The 19,388-nt window shown below is 39.5% G+C and overlaps 1 protein-coding gene across 8 annotated transcripts in view; it reads right to left on the bottom strand.

Moving 5' to 3' along the window:
- The window catches only part of LOC117381165 (uncharacterized), a 63,109-nt gene extending 44,831 nt beyond the window's left edge, over nucleotides 1–18,278 (bottom strand). For 6 of the 8 annotated variants that reach the window (XM_055226539.1, XM_055226542.1, XM_055226545.1 and 3 more), the window contains exons 1-14: nucleotides 18,208–18,278; nucleotides 16,720–16,809; nucleotides 14,365–14,634; nucleotides 12,971–13,201; nucleotides 12,836–12,879; nucleotides 12,722–12,755; nucleotides 11,062–11,151; nucleotides 10,555–10,644; nucleotides 5,549–5,638; nucleotides 5,202–5,291; nucleotides 4,697–4,786; nucleotides 4,265–4,354; nucleotides 3,809–3,898; nucleotides 2,728–2,817 (exon numbers count right to left, since the gene is read on the bottom strand). In XM_055226539.1, the coding sequence (XP_055082514.1) occupies nucleotides 2,728–2,817; nucleotides 3,809–3,898; nucleotides 4,265–4,354; nucleotides 4,697–4,786; nucleotides 5,202–5,291; nucleotides 5,549–5,638; nucleotides 10,555–10,644; nucleotides 11,062–11,151; nucleotides 12,722–12,755; nucleotides 12,836–12,879; nucleotides 12,971–13,201; nucleotides 14,365–14,634; nucleotides 16,720–16,809; nucleotides 18,208–18,235 (1,417 nt within the window). In that variant the 5' untranslated portion in view covers nucleotides 18,236–18,278. The remainder of the gene's footprint in view (nucleotides 1–2,727; nucleotides 2,818–3,808; nucleotides 3,899–4,264; nucleotides 4,355–4,696; nucleotides 4,787–5,201; nucleotides 5,292–5,548; nucleotides 5,639–10,554; nucleotides 10,645–11,061; nucleotides 11,152–12,721; nucleotides 12,756–12,835; nucleotides 12,880–12,970; nucleotides 13,202–14,364; nucleotides 14,635–16,719; nucleotides 16,810–18,207) is intronic. The other 2 variants (XM_055226540.1, XM_055226544.1) reach the window with 2 other exon arrangements.
- Between the last annotated feature and the right edge of the window lie 1,110 nt (nucleotides 18,279–19,388).

Raw genomic sequence — 19,388 nt, 5'->3', positions numbered from 1 at the left:
GGAGCTTTGGTTGCAATCTATCTCTGTTGAAAATATCTTTGCTTCCCTTTGTGTAACTGCTGCTGTCGGGCCCATCATTCTGACCTTAAAATGTTGTACATGATCATGGGGTTTTTGCGATTTTGTCTGTGAATCAAGGTAAGTGAGGAAGAACTTTGGACCAAAAAGGTCATCCATCCATTTTCTTCTGCTTACCCGAGGCCGGGTCGCGGGGGCGAGCAGTCTAAGCAGGAATTCCCAGACTTCCTTCACCCCAGACGCGTCCTCCAGCTCCTCCAGTGGGACCCCAAGGCGTTCCCAGGCCAGCCAAGAGACATAGTCCTTCCAGCATGTCCTGGGTCTTCCCCGGGGCCTCCTCCTGGTGGGACATGCCCAGAACCCCTCCCTAGGGAGGCATCCAGGAGGCATCCTGAGCAGATGCCCACGACCGATACAAAACCACACTGCTCCTCCTGAATCTGAGGTTCGACTATCGGTCGGATTCTCCTCTCCAGTACCCTGGAGTAGACCTTACCAGGAAGGCTCAGGAGTGTGATTCCCCTATAATTGGAATACACCCTCCGGTCCCCCTTCTTATACAGAGGGACCAAAACCCCAGTCTGCCATTCCACAGGTACTGTCCCCGACCGCCACGCGATTTTGCAGAGACGTGTCAGCCAAGACAGCCCCACAACATCCAGAGACTTGAGGTACTCGGGACGGATCCCGTTCACCCACGGAGCCTTGCCACCGAGGAGCTTGCTAACCACCTCGGTGACATCAGCCAGGGTGATGGACGAGTCCGCCTCCAAATCCCCAGTCTCTGCTTCCTCCTCGGAAGACATGACGGCGGGATCAAAAGTATTCCTTCTACCGACAACATCCCCAGTTGAGGTCAGCAGCTCTCCATCCGCACTGTAAACAGTATTGGTGAAGCACTGCTTCCCCCTCCTGAGGCGACGGACGGTTTGCCAGAATTTCTTTGAGGCCGTCCAATAGTCCTCCTCCATGGCCTCCTCGAACTCCTCCCAACCCCGAGTTTTTGCCTCTGTGACCGCACAAGCCGTGGCACGCTTGGCCCACCGGTACTCATCAGCTGCCTCAGGAGTCCCACGAGCCAATAAGGCTCAATAGGACTCCTTCTTCAGCTTGACGGCATCCCTTACTTCCGGTATTCATCACCGGGTTCGGGGATTGCCGCCGCAACAAGCACCACAGACCTTACGACCACAGCTACGAGCGGCCGCATCGACAATAGAGGTGGAGAACATGGCCCACTTGGAGTCCATGTCCCCAACCTCCCCTGGGATCAGGGGGAAGTTCTCCTGGAGGTGTGAGTTGAAGACCCCTCTGACAAAAGGCTCCGCCAGGCATTCCCAACAGACCCTTACGATACGCTTGGCCTGCCAGGTCTGTCCGGTTCCCTCCTCTGCCAGCAGATCCAACTCACCACCATGTGGTGATCAGTTGACAGCTCAGCCCCTCTCTTCACCCGAGTGTCCAAGACACTCGGCCATAGATCAGATGACACGACAACAAAGTCAAACATCGACCTCCAACCTAGGGTGTCATGGTGCCACGTGCATTGATGGACACCCTTGTGCTCGAACATGGTGTTTTTTATGGACAAACTGTGATTAGCACAGAAGTCCAATAACAAAACACCACTCGGATTCAGATCAGGGAGGCCGTTCTTCCCGATCATGCCCCTCCTGGTGTCTCTGTCGTTACCCACATGGGCATTGAAGTCCCCCAGGAGAACAATGGAGTCCCTGGTCAGTTCACTGTCTAGTACCCTTCCCAGGGTCTTCAAGAAGGCTCTGCACTGCTGTTTGACCCGTAGGCAGCCACAACAGTGAGAGACCTGTCCCCTAGCCGAAGGCGCAGGGTCACGACCCTCTCATTCACTGAGGTGAACTCCAACATGAAGCAGCTAAGCTGTGGGGCAATGAGTAAGCCCACATCAGCTCGCCGCCTCTCCCCGCGAGCAACGCCAGAGAAATGGAGAGTCCAGCTCCTCTCAAGGAGTTGGGTTCCGGAGCCCAAACTGTGCGTGGAGGCGAGGCCGACTATATCTAGTCAGTAACGCTCAACCTCCCGCACAAGCTCGGGCTCCTTCCCCCCCAGCGAGGTGACATTTCATGTCCCCAGAGCCAGTCTCCATGTCCGGAGATCCGGTCGTCGAGGCCCCCGCCTTCGCCACCGGCTCCTTACGCATCCACGTGAGGACAGCCCCACGTCACTCTTTCAGGATGAGCTCGGCCGGGCCCCGTGGGAAGAAGCCCAGCCACCAGGCACTCTCTGTCGAGCACCCACACCAGGCCTGGCTCCAGGGTGGGGCCCCGGTAATGCTGGTCCGGGGCGACATAGCTGGCTTTGATTTATCATAAGGGGCTTCTGAACCCTCTTAATCAGACCCGTCTACCTGGACCTGTTTGCCATGGGTGACCCTACCAGGGGCATGAAGCCCCCGACAACATAGCTCCCAGGATCATTCGGGCACTGAAACCCCTCCACCACGTTAAGGTGGCGGTTCAGGGAGGAATAACTTTGGACCAAAAAGTCATTAAACAATAAACACTTATGCATTTGAGTTCAACACACACTTTTCTATTTCCTTTCAGTTGTGTCCATTATGTACAGTTCCAAAGATAGAAATGGAAATGGAATAAAAGTTACAAGATTACCCCATACCCCTACACATTTTGAGATACTGCATGTAACCCAAAGGACAAATGTCTTTCTCACCTGAAGGCTGAAGTTTGAACAATGGCTTAATGTTTATATTAAACAGCTCCATGTATTTAGTATAAATATTGTAGATTGTTTTCAGACCCTCTGAAAAAAATAAAATAAATAAAAATCATTAAGTCATTATCACTTTTTTTTTTCTTGAGTTGAAAAATGTGATACAAAATGCATACAAGATTTCTACCTGCAACTGATTTGACTCACACATACACTGCCAGTTAAAGGTTTGGTCACACGTTCTCATTTAATGTTTCTTCTATGTGTTTACTATTTTCTACATTGTAAATACATATGTAGCAAAAAAAGTATATAACATAATAATTCTTATGATTTTTTCTCAAAGTAGCCACTCTTTGTTTTGTTGACATCACTATAAACCCTTGGTCTTCTGTCAATGAGCTTCATGAAATGGTTTTCACTTCACAGCTCTGCCTTGTCAGGGTTCATTAGTGGAAAACTGAGAGTGCAAAGCAGTGACCAAAGCAAAGGGCAGCTTGGAGTATTTGTTTTGTTGTTTACTACATTCCACATGTGTTCAGTCATAGTTTTGTTGTCTTCAGTGAGAATGCACAAGGTAAATGAAAATAAAGTAAATGTGTCTCCACATTCAGTAACAGACTGGATATATTTTATTTTAGAAGTGAAGTAAAACTTCCAAAGGCTGAAGCCGTTTAGAGTGACTATGTATAAGTATGCAATATGAAAGGTTTTGTTTTTTGTTTTTTTAGCTTTGGTTGCTATCTATCTCTGTTGAAAAAATCTTTGCCTCCCTTTGTGTAACGGCTGCTGTCGGACTCATCATTCTGACCTTAAAATGTTCATATTAACCGACTGTCTGTGTCTGTGAATCAAGGTAAGTGAGGAATAACTTTGGACCAAAAAGTTATTAAACAATAAAAACTTATGCATTTGATATTAAAATGGTTCAACACACACTTTTCTATTTCCTTTCAGTTGTGTCCATTATGTACAGTTCCAAAGACAGAAATGGGAATGGAATAAAAGTTACAAGATTACCCCATACCTCTACACATTTTGAGAGACTGCATGTAACCCAAAGGACAAATGTCTTACTCACTTAAAGTTCGATAACTTAACAATGTCAGCATGAACATTGCAACCAACACCGTGGGTTCAGTATAAGCATTGCGCATTTTTTCCAGAGCATCTGAAAAAACAACAACCAAAACACACACACACACAAAAACAACATCATTAAGTAGTTCTCACTTTATCTTGAGTCGAATTTTTATGTGATACAAAATGCATACAATATTTCTACCTGCAACTGATTTAAAATGTTCGTATTAACCCATTGGAATAACTTTGGACCAAAAAGTCATTAAACAATAAACACTTATACATTTGATATTAAAATGGTTCAACACACACTTTTCTATTTCCTTTCAGTTGTTTCCATTATGTCCAGTTCCAAAGACAGAAATGGGAATGGAATAAAAGTTATAAGATTACCCCATACCCCTACACATTTTGAGAGACTGCATGTGACCCAAAGGACAAATGTCTTACTCACCTGAATGTAGATCAATTAACAATATCAAAATGAGTATTGCAAAGGCTGCCATGGATTTAGTAGAAGCATTGTACATTGTTTCCAGAGCACCTAAAAAAACAACAACCAAAACGCACACATAAAAAACAACATCATTAAGTAGTTCTCAGTGGGGTCTCTCCCTTAGGAGAAAAGTTATACACATTGCTCTACTGCTGCGGCAATTCGACAGTGAGGAATAACTTTGGACCAAAAAGTCATTAAACAATGAATAAATACACATTTGATATTAAAATGGTTCAACACACACTTTTCTATTTCCTTTCAGTTGTGTCCATTATGTACAGTTCCAAAGACAGAAATGGGAATGGAATAAAAACTTACAAGATTACCCCATACCCCTACACATTTTGAGAGACTGCATGTAACCCAAAGGACAAATGTCTTACTCACCTAAAGTTAGATAAATCAACAATGTCAGAATGATTATTGCAAACACCTTCTTGGATTTAAGAGAAGCATTGTACATTTTTTCCAGAGCATCTGAACAAACAACAACCAAAACACACACACAAAAAAACAACATCATTAAGTAGTTCTCACGTTATCTTGAGTTGAATTTTTATGTGATACAAAATGCATACAATATTTCTACCTGCAACTGATTTAAAATGTTCGTATTAACCCACTGTACATGATCCTGGGTTTTTAGCTATTTTGTCTGTGAATCAAGGTAAGTGAGGAATAACTTTGGACCAAAAAGTCATTAAACAATAAACACTTGTACATTTGATATTAAAATGGTTCAACACACACTTTTCTATTTCCTTTCAGTTGTTTCCATTATGTCCAGTTCCAAAGGCAGAAATGGGAATGGAATAAAAGTTACAAGATTACCCCATACCCCTACACATTTTGAGAGACTGCATGTAACTCAAAGGACAAATGTCTTACTCACCTGAATGTAGATCAATTAACAAAATCAGAATGAGTGTTGCAAAGGCCGCCATGGATTTAGTAGAAGCATTGTACATTGTTTCCAGAGCACCTAAAAAAACAACAACCAAAACACACACACAAAAAAACAACATTATTAAGTATTTCTCACTTTATCTTGAGTCGAATTTTTATGTGATACAAAATGTATACAATATTTCTACCACTTTTCTATTTCCTTTCAGTTGTGTCCATTATGTACAGTTCCAAAGACAGAAATGGGAATGGAATAAAAGTCACAAGATTACCCCATACCCCTACACATTTTGAGAGACTGCATGTAACTCAAAGGACAAATGTCTTACTCACCTAAAGTTGGATAAATTAACAATATCAGAATGATTATTGGAAACACCTTCTTGGACTTTGTAGAAGCATTGTACATTGTTTCCAGAGCATCTGAAAAAACAACAACCAAAACACACACACAAAAAAAACCCAACATCATTAAGTAGTTCTCACTTTATCTTTATCTGGTTCTGTAGTCATAGTGGGGTTGTTAGTGTTGTGTGTCGGCCTGCTCATGTCAAATGGAAGCACCGTTGTTGAAGGAAGTAAGAGAGTGCATTTGTGCAGGCAAGCACGCTATGGATAAGGCTGAGGTGTCACAAGAGAGTGAAAGGCATATTTTTTGTAAATGAGACTTAGTCCGAACCACTTTCAACATGGTCTGGACTTCTACCTCTCGGGTGTTTTATAGGGAGAATTGTACCATATATGAGGACTCTAGAGTAGTGGTACATTCGACCTTGGTCTAAAAGGATAGTAATGAGACCGCCGGGCCTGTCGTTGCAGGTAACCAGAGGAATCCAGAGACAGAACAATAGAAAATAAAAAATAGAACAATAGAAAATGAAAAAATCGAGGAATACAGTTCGGAGGAAGAAACATATGGAGGAGTTTGAGGATAGATTTACTAGAAAGTTAGCAAGGGATAAACATAAGAGGCAGAGACATAGGTGCTGCCTTATATTATATTTAACAGCGCTGTTCTTTTTGGGCTTAGGATTAATAATTGTTGTGTTAAGCCTGGCACAGATCACACTGGAGCTGTCTACTAATATATATTTAGAAGAGAATGTCGGGATTGTCACGTATAGGTCGGAGGTGGTCCATATATTGTGGCCAGGGGGCCAAGAAGGAGAGATGGAGATGAGACTTAATGAGGAATCTTTGGGAGAGGCTAACAATACTCTAAAGGTGAGTTGGTGTGTCCAGAAAAATTGCACAAGGTCACAAGAGATAGAACTACAATTGCAGGATCAGGACTCATGGCGGAGAATGGCCAGTTTGATCATGGGGACGGTTCAGCCATTGGTAATAGAACATGTGATGTAGCCCGATGGAAATTAAAAGGATAAACTCTTACGGCATTGTTCAGGTGTATAACCTGTGAGCCAGAAGAAGGCTTGCAGTGCCTATCGTGGAAGGCCAAAATGAATCTTTGGAGGACAGGACTCATGCACTCAAAGGGACTAACTGCAGCTGTAGTCAGTCAGTGTGCGAGGCAGTTATGCTACAAGAACAGGTAAAGTTAGGAGATGTTGTTGATTGGATATTTAATAATAATGGAATAAAGTAGTGATGGTGAATATGTTCAAACATGCTCAGATGCATGGTAAGGGCAAGGCAAGCAGGTGTTGAAGAAAGAAGAAGCAGAAGAAGAAAAGTGGGGGGCAAAGAGGAAGAGCCAGGCACTCCTTAGAGCAGAAAAAGGCCCGACCAGGATATAGTGACTGTGGACATCCGATATGCCCGTCTTGTGGATATTACCTGCATGTCAATAGATACGATCTATTATATTTTAATTGGACAATAGCAGTTTTCAATTCCCATGGGAGTGCTACTCAATGGCGAAGTGATAGCCAAATGGTGAAAGATCTGAAGTTGAATCCCGTACAAAGTCCAATGGTGAAATTTGTTACTGTAAAAAATGGAAGAAGGTGCTGCTTCATTGTTCACAGCATAAGGATGATAACAGCATTAATAAAATGATGAGAGATTTTTGGACAGCTCAATTATATGCTCTTACAGGCGGAGAGATGGGAAGATCGGTAGCTACCAACACTCCACTGATACTGCCGTACATTTTGATACAGCCAAGGGGAGATGGAAACATTGTCACTTATAGACTATGGCTAGATGATAGGATTGAGTGGCCAAACCTAATCAGCACTAGAGGAACGAACTGGTATTCAGAGACCGCAGATGTGCAGGAAGAAGGTGCAAGGTAGGGTTTCCCCGGATCACAGACGTGGAAAGGATATGATTCTGATAAAAACTGGCATTACACTTTGAGGACAATACTAACTAGGACAGTGACAGTTGCACCGATTCCCGTGGACAGAACATGGTTGTGTACGTTGCCTAGGATATGACCAAAAGGAGAAGCTAGGTGGAATCCACACCACATTTATCAAGAGGATTTTTTGCCCAAGGGAAATGGTATAGTTGTGTCACTACAATACCCGATGGGGAAGGTACACCAGGTAAGGAGGGCACTGAGAGGTCGATTCAATATGGTAGACCTAGATTTGCAATATATGAGATGGCACACTTTGACACAGGTTGCCTGCTGTCTGAGTGAACAATTCCCTTTAGCAGAAGGTATCAATAATATATGGGGAGACGGGTTCAGCCTTAAAGAGACATCTTACATTTCTGAAATCCTCAGGGATTATTACCATTCTTATCCGAACAAGGCGCTGTTCCCAGAATGGGACATATATTTCCAAAGGGCATGTCATCACCAGTATGGCGGCCTGATGATCATTATAGTTGGAATAGTCGAGAGGTTTCACGGAGGGAGAAGAGAGTTGTATCCCCATTGACAGCCCGGCCCATGGTATAGCATGCATCTGTTGGCTGAACATATTACTGGGTGCTAAGTATTGGTTTGAGTAAAGCTTAGGAGTGCCAGTAGTGGATGGGGTTGGTAAATAGTAAATAATATGTAAAGACAGGATTATTTGTCTAAATCATTATGTATTGTTATAAGCAGGTGCACTTGAGAAGGAGCTGAATTGAGTGGAAAGGTTAAAAGTGCATTCGTCAGGTCAGAGGAGAACAAGCTTTGGGTAAACAAAATGTGGTTAACAAGTCCTCTGCTTTGCGCATTGCTTCACACTAAAGTGTGTCGAGAAGGAAGTGAGAGCCAGTAGAAGACAAGATCGAGGTGCAGCTGCATGAAAGGAAGCGGGCCTGGGTGATAGACCGGGTCTATGTGGCGCACAAGAAAGAGGTGCACTGGGGAGACTGGCTTCATCCTCTGATGTTTCTGAGAGAGTCCCCACAGCCTGGGAGTAAACCTGATCCACTCAACATGGTGGCTATTTGAGGGCCTGAGCCCCAGGGTGATGATCTGCTTAGAATCACCTATGAGCCGCCGCAGGTTCTCATGAGTGCTGCGGAATATCAAGTGCATCATGTCTTCTACTGGTCGAAAGAAGTGGCCGACAAATGGGATCAGTGCATGGTGCCAGATGATCCACCCGTGGTGGACAAAACTAACAGGCAGCTGTGCCTCCTCCATGAGAGTCTCCAGGAAAAGGAGGAGGATGAGGAAGTAAGAAAAAGTGAAGAGTGAGAAGTGGCAGGAGTCGCGCACCACACGTGTGTTGACTGGATTGGTTTCCTTAAGTTCCAAGATGGACAATGAAGGGATTACAGCCGGACAGGACTGTTCGCTTTGCTGAGCCATTTGATACTATTTGCCATATATTTCAAGTACGTGTGCCATCACATTCCCGGAGGAGGATGTTGAAGGATCCCGCTATTCACCAGCAGAGGCCGCCAAAGGGTGAGTGAACGTGACATCACACTACTTACAATGCTTTAATAGGCAATAATCATGTTGTGATTACGAACAATTAGCTTGTTGAGCTAAAGATTGCTAAAGATACTTATTATTATGTTACTCAATTTGCTTAAGATACTCATATACTCATTTTCGTTATTTTCATAAAATTTACTTTAATTTTACATTCATGTTTTGCTTTTGATTTAATAAGGCTTATAATAGCTAAAAAAATATCATGAAGAAGCTAATTGAGTGAAGGTTTATTTGCTAAAGTTTAATTACAATGCATGCTTATTGCTCATTTACTTATCATATATTCATATTGGTCATTTTGATGACTCTGATGGTTTTACTTTTATTTTTTTATTTTATATTGATGATTCTGCTTGTAATAACAAGGAGACAAAAAATTCAGTTATATTCATTGTTTGACTTTGTTAATGATACTGTTTTACACTGTTTTAGTCAAGTTAACAAAGTTCAAATTAAGTTCATGCAGTTCAAGTCACGTTCACAAAGTTCAAGTAAGGTTTGGATACGTGCAAGTCGAGTTCACAAGTTCAGGTTCACCAAGTGCACAGGACCTGACCATATTTGTAAACTAGGGAGGTACCTTATGACCATATTTGTAACTTGGAAAGTCCCTTGTAACTGTATATAAGCTGTGCATTTTTGAGAGCAGCGCGAGATCTTCTTTGATGGGGGGCAATACGTACTCTCACCTACTGTAGTCTACTGTTTGCCTTGTCCGGGCTTGTAGGGCATTCAATCTCTGTCTGGTGGTATTGCATGACTCTCTGTCTCAGGTCAGTGTTCTCTATACCCTGCGTGTGTGAAACTGGAGATTGTGACCTGGCGTTGCATCTTGCTTAGACTAATAGATCTCCGTTAGGGGGTGAGGTGACGGAGAGCACTTCACAGCTGCCTGATTCACACTGAAGCGCGAGGGTCTGGACTGGAGACTGCTTTCATGTCGTGTCACCAGTTAAATTGACGCTACAGCATCAGCCCACAAATGCAATAAACAACCCAAAAAAGACACTTATACTGACTGCATCTCATTTATGCCTCTCTGAGAAGTTTTCTGAGTAGCTAAAATGTTAGATTCGGGACAGCGTTTCTCAAGCATCTCTCCAGACAGGTAAGTCTCCTTTCTTTCTGCACTTTTCACTGCTGATATCTCATCCAACCTTGTGTGGAAAAGGGCTTTTGCGAGTTACTGTTAGTGGTCCACTGGGGTCTCTCCCTTAGGAGAAAAGTTATACACATTGCTCTACTGCTGCGGCAATTCGACAGTGAGGAATAACTTTGGACCAAAAAGTCATTAAACAATGAATAAGTACGCATTTGATATTAAAATGGTTCAACACACACTTTTCTGTTTACTTTCAGTTGTGTCCATTATGTACAGTTCCAAAGACAGAAATGGGAATGGAATAAAAGTTAGAAGATTACCCCATACCCCTACACATTTTGAGAGACTGCATGTAACCCAAAGGACAAATGTCTTACTCACGGAAAGTTGGATAAAATAACAATATCAGAATGAAAATTGAAAACGGCTTCTTGAAGTCAGTATAAGCATTGTACATTGTTTCCAGAGCATCTGAAAAAACAACAACCAAAACACACACACACACAAAAACAACATCATTAAGTAGTTCTCACGTTATCTTGAGTTGAATTTTTATGTGATACAAAATGTATACAATATTTCTACCTGCAACTGATTTAAAATGTTCGTATTAACCCACTGTACATGATCCTGGGTTTTTAGCTATTTTGTCTGTGAATCAAGGTAAGTGAGAAATAACTTTGGACCAAAAAGTCATTAAACAATAAACACTTGTACATTTGATATTAGAATGGTTCAACACACACTTTTCTATTTCCTTTCAGTTGTTTCCATTATGTCCAGTTCCAAAGACAGAAATGGGAATGGAATAAAAGTTACAAGATTACCCCATACCCCTACACATTTTGAGAGACTGCATGTGACCCAAAGGACAAATGTCTTACTCACCTAAAGTTGGATCAATTAACAAAATCAGAATGATTATTGCAAAGGCCGCCATGGACTTAGTAGAAGCATTGTACATTGTTTCCAGAGCACCTGAAAAAACAACCAAAACACACACAAAAAAACATCATTAAGTAGTTCTCACTTTATCTCGAGTTGAATTTTTATGTGATACAAAATGCATACAATATTTCTACCTGCAACTGATTTAAAATGTTCGTATTAACCCACTGTACATGACACTGGGGTTTTTCTCTTTTGTCTGTGAATCAAGGTAAGTGAGGAATGACTTTGGACCAAAAAGTCATTAAACAATAAAAACTTATGCATTTGATATTAAAATGGTTCAACATACACTTTTTTATTTCCTTTCAGTTGTATTATGTAGGCTGAAGATTGAACAATGACAGGCAGATTTTTACAAACACGTCCCTGTATGCAACATGCCCCTTAGGGATAGTTTCCAAAGCATTTGACAAATACAACATAAAACAAAAAACAAAAAAACTAAGCGCACCATTAAGTAGTGATGACTGATTTGACTCACACATACATTGCCAGTCAAAAGTTTGGTTAAAATTTCTCATTCAGTGTTTTTTCTTTGTGTTTACTACTTTCTACATTGTAAATACAAACTGAACACACTGAATATATGAAGGAAGATGTGTGGAATTATGTGGCAAGAAACTATATTTCATAATAATTCTTACGATTTTTTTCTCAAAGTAGCCACCCTTTGTTTTGTTGACATCACTGTAAACCCTTGGTCTTCTGTCAATGAGCTTCATGAAATGGTTTTCACTTCACAGCTCTGCCTTGTCAGGGTTCATTAGTGGAAAACTGAGAGTGCAAAGCAGTGATCAAAGCAAAGGGCGGCTTGGAGTATTTGTTTTGTTGTTTACTACATTCCACATGTGTTCAGTCATAGTTTTGTTGTCTTCAGTGAGAATGCACAAGGTAAATGAAAATAAAGTAAATGTGTCTCCACATTTTATCAGTAACAGACTGGATATATTTGATTTTAGAAGCAATTTAAGACTTAAAAGAAGTAGATACTTTGCAAAGGCTGAAGCCGTTTAGAGTGAGTACGTATACATATTTTTTGGAGCTTTGGTTGCAATTAATTTCTACTGAAAAATCTTTGCCTCCCTTTGTGTAACGGCTGCTGTCGGGCTCATCATTCTGACCTTAAAATGTTCGTATTAACCCACTGCACATGATCCTGGGGTTTTTATTTTGCTATTTTGTCTGTGAATCAAGATATAAACATCAATAACAGATCAATATGGAGTCTGTTTTTCCCTTGGTCACTCACTGCTGGTGTTAGCAACAGGTTGATTGACAGATTTGTTGCTTAGTGCTTTATTGTAAATAAAAAGCTAATTGTTGTTTCATAGTGGTTTAATTGTGGAAAAGAAAAAAAAAAGGTTTACAGTGATTTTATTGTGAAGGTAGTACTTATGTACTTCTACTGCAAACCTACAATCGTCTGTAGAAAAATTTGAAAACTGAAAAGTACTGCATATAGAAGTACAAGAGGTAAAAGTATCAAAACTTCCACCATAATTCTTACAAGTTTATAAATTGCAGAAATGTGAAAACCTGCAAAAGGTTTTCCACAGTCTCTTAATTAATAATGTCAATCAGGCCATTTCAAACATACCTTTATAGACTGGGTCTTCACTCACTGAATCTGTCTGAAATGTTGATCACAGGGAAAAAAAAAAAATCTTTCAGTTAAGTAAACACAGGAGTGTTTAAATTAGATCAGCCTTACATTGAGATCTGATGACTTTTCTCTGGAACGTTTGCCAAAAAACCCTGTGTGAATAATTCAAATGATAAAAGCATTAAGGACACTCATCACAAAAACTAGAAACAGTTTAAATAACCTCAGACAGGGTTGTGTTACTTTGAGTCGCCATCTTATTCTCGAATTCAGCAAACATGCTCTGGAGGGCGTGGAGGGCCCGCTCGTTCCTGGGACACTGGAGCAGTCCATTCTGGGTCTCATGGTACAGAACCTGGACATCCTGGATGATGATGGGGAACTGCTCCTTCCACTGGATCTGGTTCAGCACCTGCTCCGGTTTACGAGTGTGATGCATCTGAACTAGAACCACTTGTTTACCTTGAGCGTCTTCTGTTAACACATCACAGTGATAGTTATAGTTATTTTTGAGCTGTGTTGTGATGGGGGTTAGTTACCATGACGATACACTGCACAAACACCAGGAAACAGTCACAAAAGTTTTTTAGACGATCGGTCTGAAAACTTAAGACAGAATATCAAGCCTGTGATCAGTTTACTTCAGACTTTGTTTTATCATCATTTTCATCAAAAAGGGATGACTAACTGAACAATGTCTGGCTATTGCTAGATAGACTATTTTTGAGGTGTTAAACATCACAAATCAGCTCATCTATTATAGTTCTTTCTGGTCAGATTGTGTTAAAACAAGGCTCCGATTTAAGTCTAACTTGAGTAACAGAGCTTGAGACAGAGCAGTCTCTGAATTGAGTTGTTAGTGATCTGTACATTCATATATATATATATATATATATATATCCATCCATCCATCCATTTTCTTCCGCTTATCCGGAGCCGGGTCGCGGGGGCAGCAGTCTAAGCAGGACTCCCAGACTTCCCTCACCCCGGACACGTCCTCCAGCTCCTCCGGTGGGACCCCAAGGCGTTCTCAGGCCAGCCGAGAGACATAGTCCCTCCAGCGTGTCCTGGGTCTTCCCCGGGGCCTCCTCCCGGTGGGACATGCCCAGAACACCTCCCTAGGGAGGCGTCCAGGTATATATATATATATATATATATATATATATATATATATATATATATATATATATATATATATATATATATATATATATATATATGTATGTGTGTGTATATATATATATATATATATATATATATATATATATATTAGTCTGTATTTCTGCTAAAATATGCTGAAGTTTATGATTGATCAGAGTCTGCACCACTGGACCAACCACAAGCGAACGATTCAGCCGGAATGGAGTTTGTGAATTCACTTTTCTGGCAAGGTTCTTTATTCCCCAATGTAACCCCTAAATCAGGTTGTTAGCAGGAGATTTGTCATAGTGAAGGCAATTTGAACACTAAATTGATGAGATCTTATTTTGTAAAGGTGTGAGGGCTGAAAAACACTGATGAGGATTTCTACAGATTTACCTGGACTTTCTAGCTAAATTTATATTAGCATAAGCATTTTTTAAATATTTAATGACTGATTTTTTTTAAAACTCATATTTAAATTAAAATAAACAAACCTGGAATCTTTCTGAAAGCCGCCTCCACATCAGACCGGACTCGCGACAGGATTGGACAGAACAGTAGGATGAGATCACACTGTTGTGCATCTGTAATCATGACCTTTGACCCCTGAGCGTTCAGCTTGTCCAGGATCTGCTGGTGAGCCTGGTAGGTTTGCCCTGTGATGAGGAGAAAGACCTTCACTGGCTTCATCAGTGGAGCAGGAGGTAGTGCTTGATCTGGGGCTGGGGGTGGTGGTTGTTGTGTGACAGAATCAACTCCAAGTTCTGTAAGAATTCAAAAACAAATTCCATCAGTGTCATTAGAAAAAAGAAAATCCTCACAATAGCAAAAAAAAAAAAAAAAAAAAAGCCAGGAAGCGATAGTTCTTAAGAGCAGTTCATGTTTTTCTCGAGGTCGACTCCCTTCTAGCTTTAGCAACACGTTTGATTGACAGCTATTGTGCCCCGTTGTTAAACACCCGCCCCTGAAAATGGACCTTTAACAACCTCACTCCTGATTGGCTCTATGGTTTGGTTTGGAACTTGGCTCCAAATTAGCCGCTATAGCCTTGATTGTGCAGAACAGCACAGCGTCCCTCTGTCCACTTCTACAGTTTATTGTGTTAAAATAATATATACATAAATATAATTAAGCTTAAATGTTTCTCTTTCATCTGGTACAGATTTTATGTAGACTGTCTGCAGATTCAAAGACATAGGAAATGGGAAAAGAGTTATTGGAGAATCCCGCCATTCAGCAGCAGAGGCCGCCAGAGGGTGTGTGAACGTGACGTCACACAGCTTATAATACTTAAAGTAGCTTAAAATATTATGAAATCGATTTAATGCAAATTTATCTGCTAAACGTTTAGTAGTTGCTCATTGCTCATTTTTCCTCATTTATTTACCATATATTAATGTCTGTCATTTTGATGTTTTACCTTTATCTTATATTAATGTTTTTACTTATGATGCTGTAGTAGTCAAAATATTATGTAGTAGCTGCAAGAGATAATTATGCTATTCAGTTAATCATCATATATATTTATTTTTTGCCATTGTGATAAATTTACTTTACTGTACCTTTAATTTTACATTTATGTTTGCTTTTGATTTGATAAGGCTTATAATAGCCAAAGTTGAGTAAAGGTTTCTTTGCTAAAATGTAAGTACTATGCATGTTTATTGCTCATTTACTTATCATATATTCATTTTGATGACTCTGATAGTTTTACTTTTATTATTTGCTTAATGCTTGAAATGACAAAGAGACAACAAATTATGTTAAAAGTTATACTCATCATTTGGTGTTGCTAATGATATTGTTTTGCATTGTTTTAGTCAAGCTAACAAAGTTCAAATTAAGTTCATGAAGTTCAAGCCACAGGCACAAAGTTCATCGAAAGTTCACATGAGTGCAAGTAGAGTTCACAAGTCTCATTTCACTGAGTTCACAGGAACTGACCATATTTGTAACTAGGGGAAGTACGTTATGACCATATATGAAGCCGGAGACTTGGTCTGTTGTGCCCTTGCCATGTTCTCTGTTAGGGGGTGAGGTGCTGGTGTTGCATTTTGCATCACTTAGTGTCCCATGATTATTGCTGGCAGTGTCTGACGTAGCAAACCTGTCAATTCATGGTGCCTGCACTAGCACTGAGGTCAGGGCTGAGGACTGCAGTGTCACTAGTTAAATTGACGCTACTGCATCAAAGTCCACGAACACCCCAAAAAAAGACATTTACTGACTGCATCTCATTTTTGTCCCAGTATAAGATCTCCTCATTCTTAGCTAACTACTAGTTGGTAATAGTTAGGAGAACAACTCAACAACTCAACAGAACTCTATCTCAGTAAGGTAAGTCCTCACACTTTCTTGCACTTTTCGTAACTGGTCGTCATCCATCCTCGTGTGGAAAAAGGGTTTTTGGTAGGTTACTATTACGGGTCCAATGGTGTCTCTCCTCTAGGAAAAGTCTTTAAATTTGCTCTATCAGTTAAAGTTTGCTGTCTGCATCTAATTATAAAGCATTTTATCATCCGAGAATCAGGAAGTGCACCATTAGCATGCTACTTGCTGTTAGCTTTGTGAAAAGAGCTTATAAACTCATCAGGGCGAATAATGAAATGATCAGAATGCATAAGGTAAGTGAGAAATGACTTTGGACCAAAAAGTCATTAAACAATAAACACTTATGCATTTGATATTAAAATGGTTCAACACACACTTTTCTATTTCCTTTCAGTTGTGTCCATTATGTACAGTTCCAAAGACAGAAATGGGAATGGAATAAAAGTTACAAGATTACCCCATACCCCTACACATTTTGAGAGACTGCATGTAACCCAAAGGACAAATGTCTTACTCACCTAAAGTTGGATAAATTAACAATATCAGAATGATTATTGCAAACACCTTCTTGGACTTAGTAGAAGCATTGTACATTGTTTCCAGACCATCTGAAACAACAATTAAAACACAAACAAACAAAAAAAACAGCATCATTAAGTAGTTCTCACTTTATCTTGAGTTGAATTTTAATTTGATACAAAATGTATACAATATTTCTACCCACAACTGATTTAAAATGTTCGTATAAAACCACTGTACATGAACCTGGGGTGTTTGCTATTTTGTCTGTGAATCAATATATAAACATTAATAACAGACCAATATGGTGCCTGCTTTCCCCTTGGTCGCTCCTGCTCGTGTTAGCAACAGGTTGATTGACAGATTTGTTGCTGACCGCCCGCCTCCTGTCAAACCCGTGATGTGAGCGGGACGGCGCATGTACTTTCAACAGCCGTGTTACTGGGTGGTGTCAGCTGAACGCTACAGGTGACGTCACACCCACATCTGTCAAACAGTCTATGGGGAAAAAATCCCAAAGTATTGTTTTACAGTGCTCTCACTGTAAAAAGCCCAATTTCATTGTTTTACAGAGCGTTTGTTGTGAAAAAAATACAAATTATATATATATATATATATATATATATATATATATATATATATATATATATATATATATATATATATATATATATATATATATATATATATATATATATATATGTATATATATATATGTATATATATATATATAATTGTGTTTTTATTGTGGAAAAAAAACAATTTCATTGTTTTACATAAAATTGGAATCTAATGTTTTAAATTAAGCATTTAATTTATGTTCTAACTCCAAACAGGGGTGGGATTTAATATGTTTATTTCTTCCCACTCCTTTTCAAGATTAAATAAGAAAAAAATACGTGAAATGTGCATAAAGTGTACTGATACATGTGTTCATTAATCTGCTCAAAATAAATAAATGAAATGAACAGTGCTTTTATAGTGAAATATCCAATTTCACTATAAGTTTCAGTTTCAGTTTCAGTTTTACAGTTTTTATTGTGAAAATCATAGTTTGTTGTCTTAGAGTCCTTTATTGTAAAATAAAAAGTTTGTTGTTATATAGCGGTTTAATTGTGAAAAAACTAAAAAATATATAGTTTTACAATGATTTTATTGTGAAAGTAGTACTTATGTACTTCTACTGTAAACCTACAATGGTCTGTAGTACCATGTAAGAAAGTCTGTGATGAAAAAGTATCAAAACTTCCAGTATAATTATTACAACTGTATAAATTGCAGAAATGTGAAAACCTGCTAAATGAAAAAAAAAAACAAAACAAAAAAAAACACACGTTTTTTGGTTAAGTAAACACAGCAGTGTTTAGGCAATAACACAAACAGAAAGTCCTTACTAGACATTTAGACAACTTGAAATTTTTATCTTGCAAAAAAAAAAAAAAAAAACCCTCTAAAATTAACATTCAGTGTCTCATTAGTAAGCTTACTTGAAATGCTTGAAACGAAATCCGTCATCTTCAACAGCAGCAGTTCAGTCCTCAGTGAGAAGTGAACGCAGAGTAACTGAAAGAGAAAGTAACAACTGTGGTGCTGCTCTTGGACTTTTGACTCAGGCTTAAGCCCCACCTCTGACAAAAGGAGGAGCCAGACAGCCATGGTTTGTACTGTGCTGGTTAGTACTTAACTGGATACTTCTCAAAATAAAACATTTATACAGAAGTTGAATGTGGATCATATCATCAACTCCAGTTAGGGCAGTGCAAAAATATACAAATATGATACTAAATTAGATGATACAGTATCGTTTTCTGGACTACTGTGTCAATACATTGCCATTTATGTTTTGGTATATTTTAGTTGTTTTTTTTTTTTGTTTTTTTTTTGTGACGGAAGTCACAAAAAGGAGTTTTGGTTGAAAACGTGTTTATGAAATATATTGACATTTATGTATTTTGTAATCACTTGTGCAAGTAGTGGTTTAACAAAGGAATACTACTGTTAAAATGATTTGGGTTTTTGTTTTTTTAAATGGAGTATTTATCATGTACAATATAAATCAATTATTACATTTATCATATTGTGATATTATCGTATCATGAGCGCTGTATCGTGTATTGAATCATGAGGGACCCTGTGATTCCCAGAAGATTAGATGAGACCACTGTTTGGCCTGTTCACATAAACACATGACTTACAAGAAGCCGACCACTGTCACTTTTGTTTCCTGTTTCGCACTTTCACTTTTGCATGTTTACCAAAGTGGTTAAAGAAGGTGAGAGAGTCTCAGTTCACAGTATATGCATATTTGCTAAAACATAGATTTGTGTTGCATTGTATTTGACTGAAACGGTTGTATAATTCTGGATTGGTTATTTAAAGATATAAATCAAACTAGTTGACTGTAAGCAGAAAATATTCAGTGCAAATGCGACAAATATGCCTTAACCTGCAGACAGAGGACACATACAGGTTTTGTCAGTATATGGACAGGCGTCATGTCCAATGTTTTTGTAATTAAGAATAAATCAGTGTTACAATTCTTATCAGTAAAAGTTGTATGTGCTCAAACATTCTTTAAAGTATTATTCAAAACCCTGTAACACACATGCACAGTAATAAACAATAATGTAAATGTGTGTAACTGTTTACAGTCAAACTCATTATAAGG

Source organism: Periophthalmus magnuspinnatus, chromosome 14 (genome assembly GCF_009829125.3).
Source record: "Periophthalmus magnuspinnatus isolate fPerMag1 chromosome 14, fPerMag1.2.pri, whole genome shotgun sequence".
NCBI classification, from domain to species: Eukaryota; Metazoa; Chordata; class Actinopteri; order Gobiiformes; family Gobiidae; genus Periophthalmus; species Periophthalmus magnuspinnatus.
Note: the sequence above shows the minus strand (reverse complement) of the source record. Positions and strands in the feature narration are given on the sequence as shown.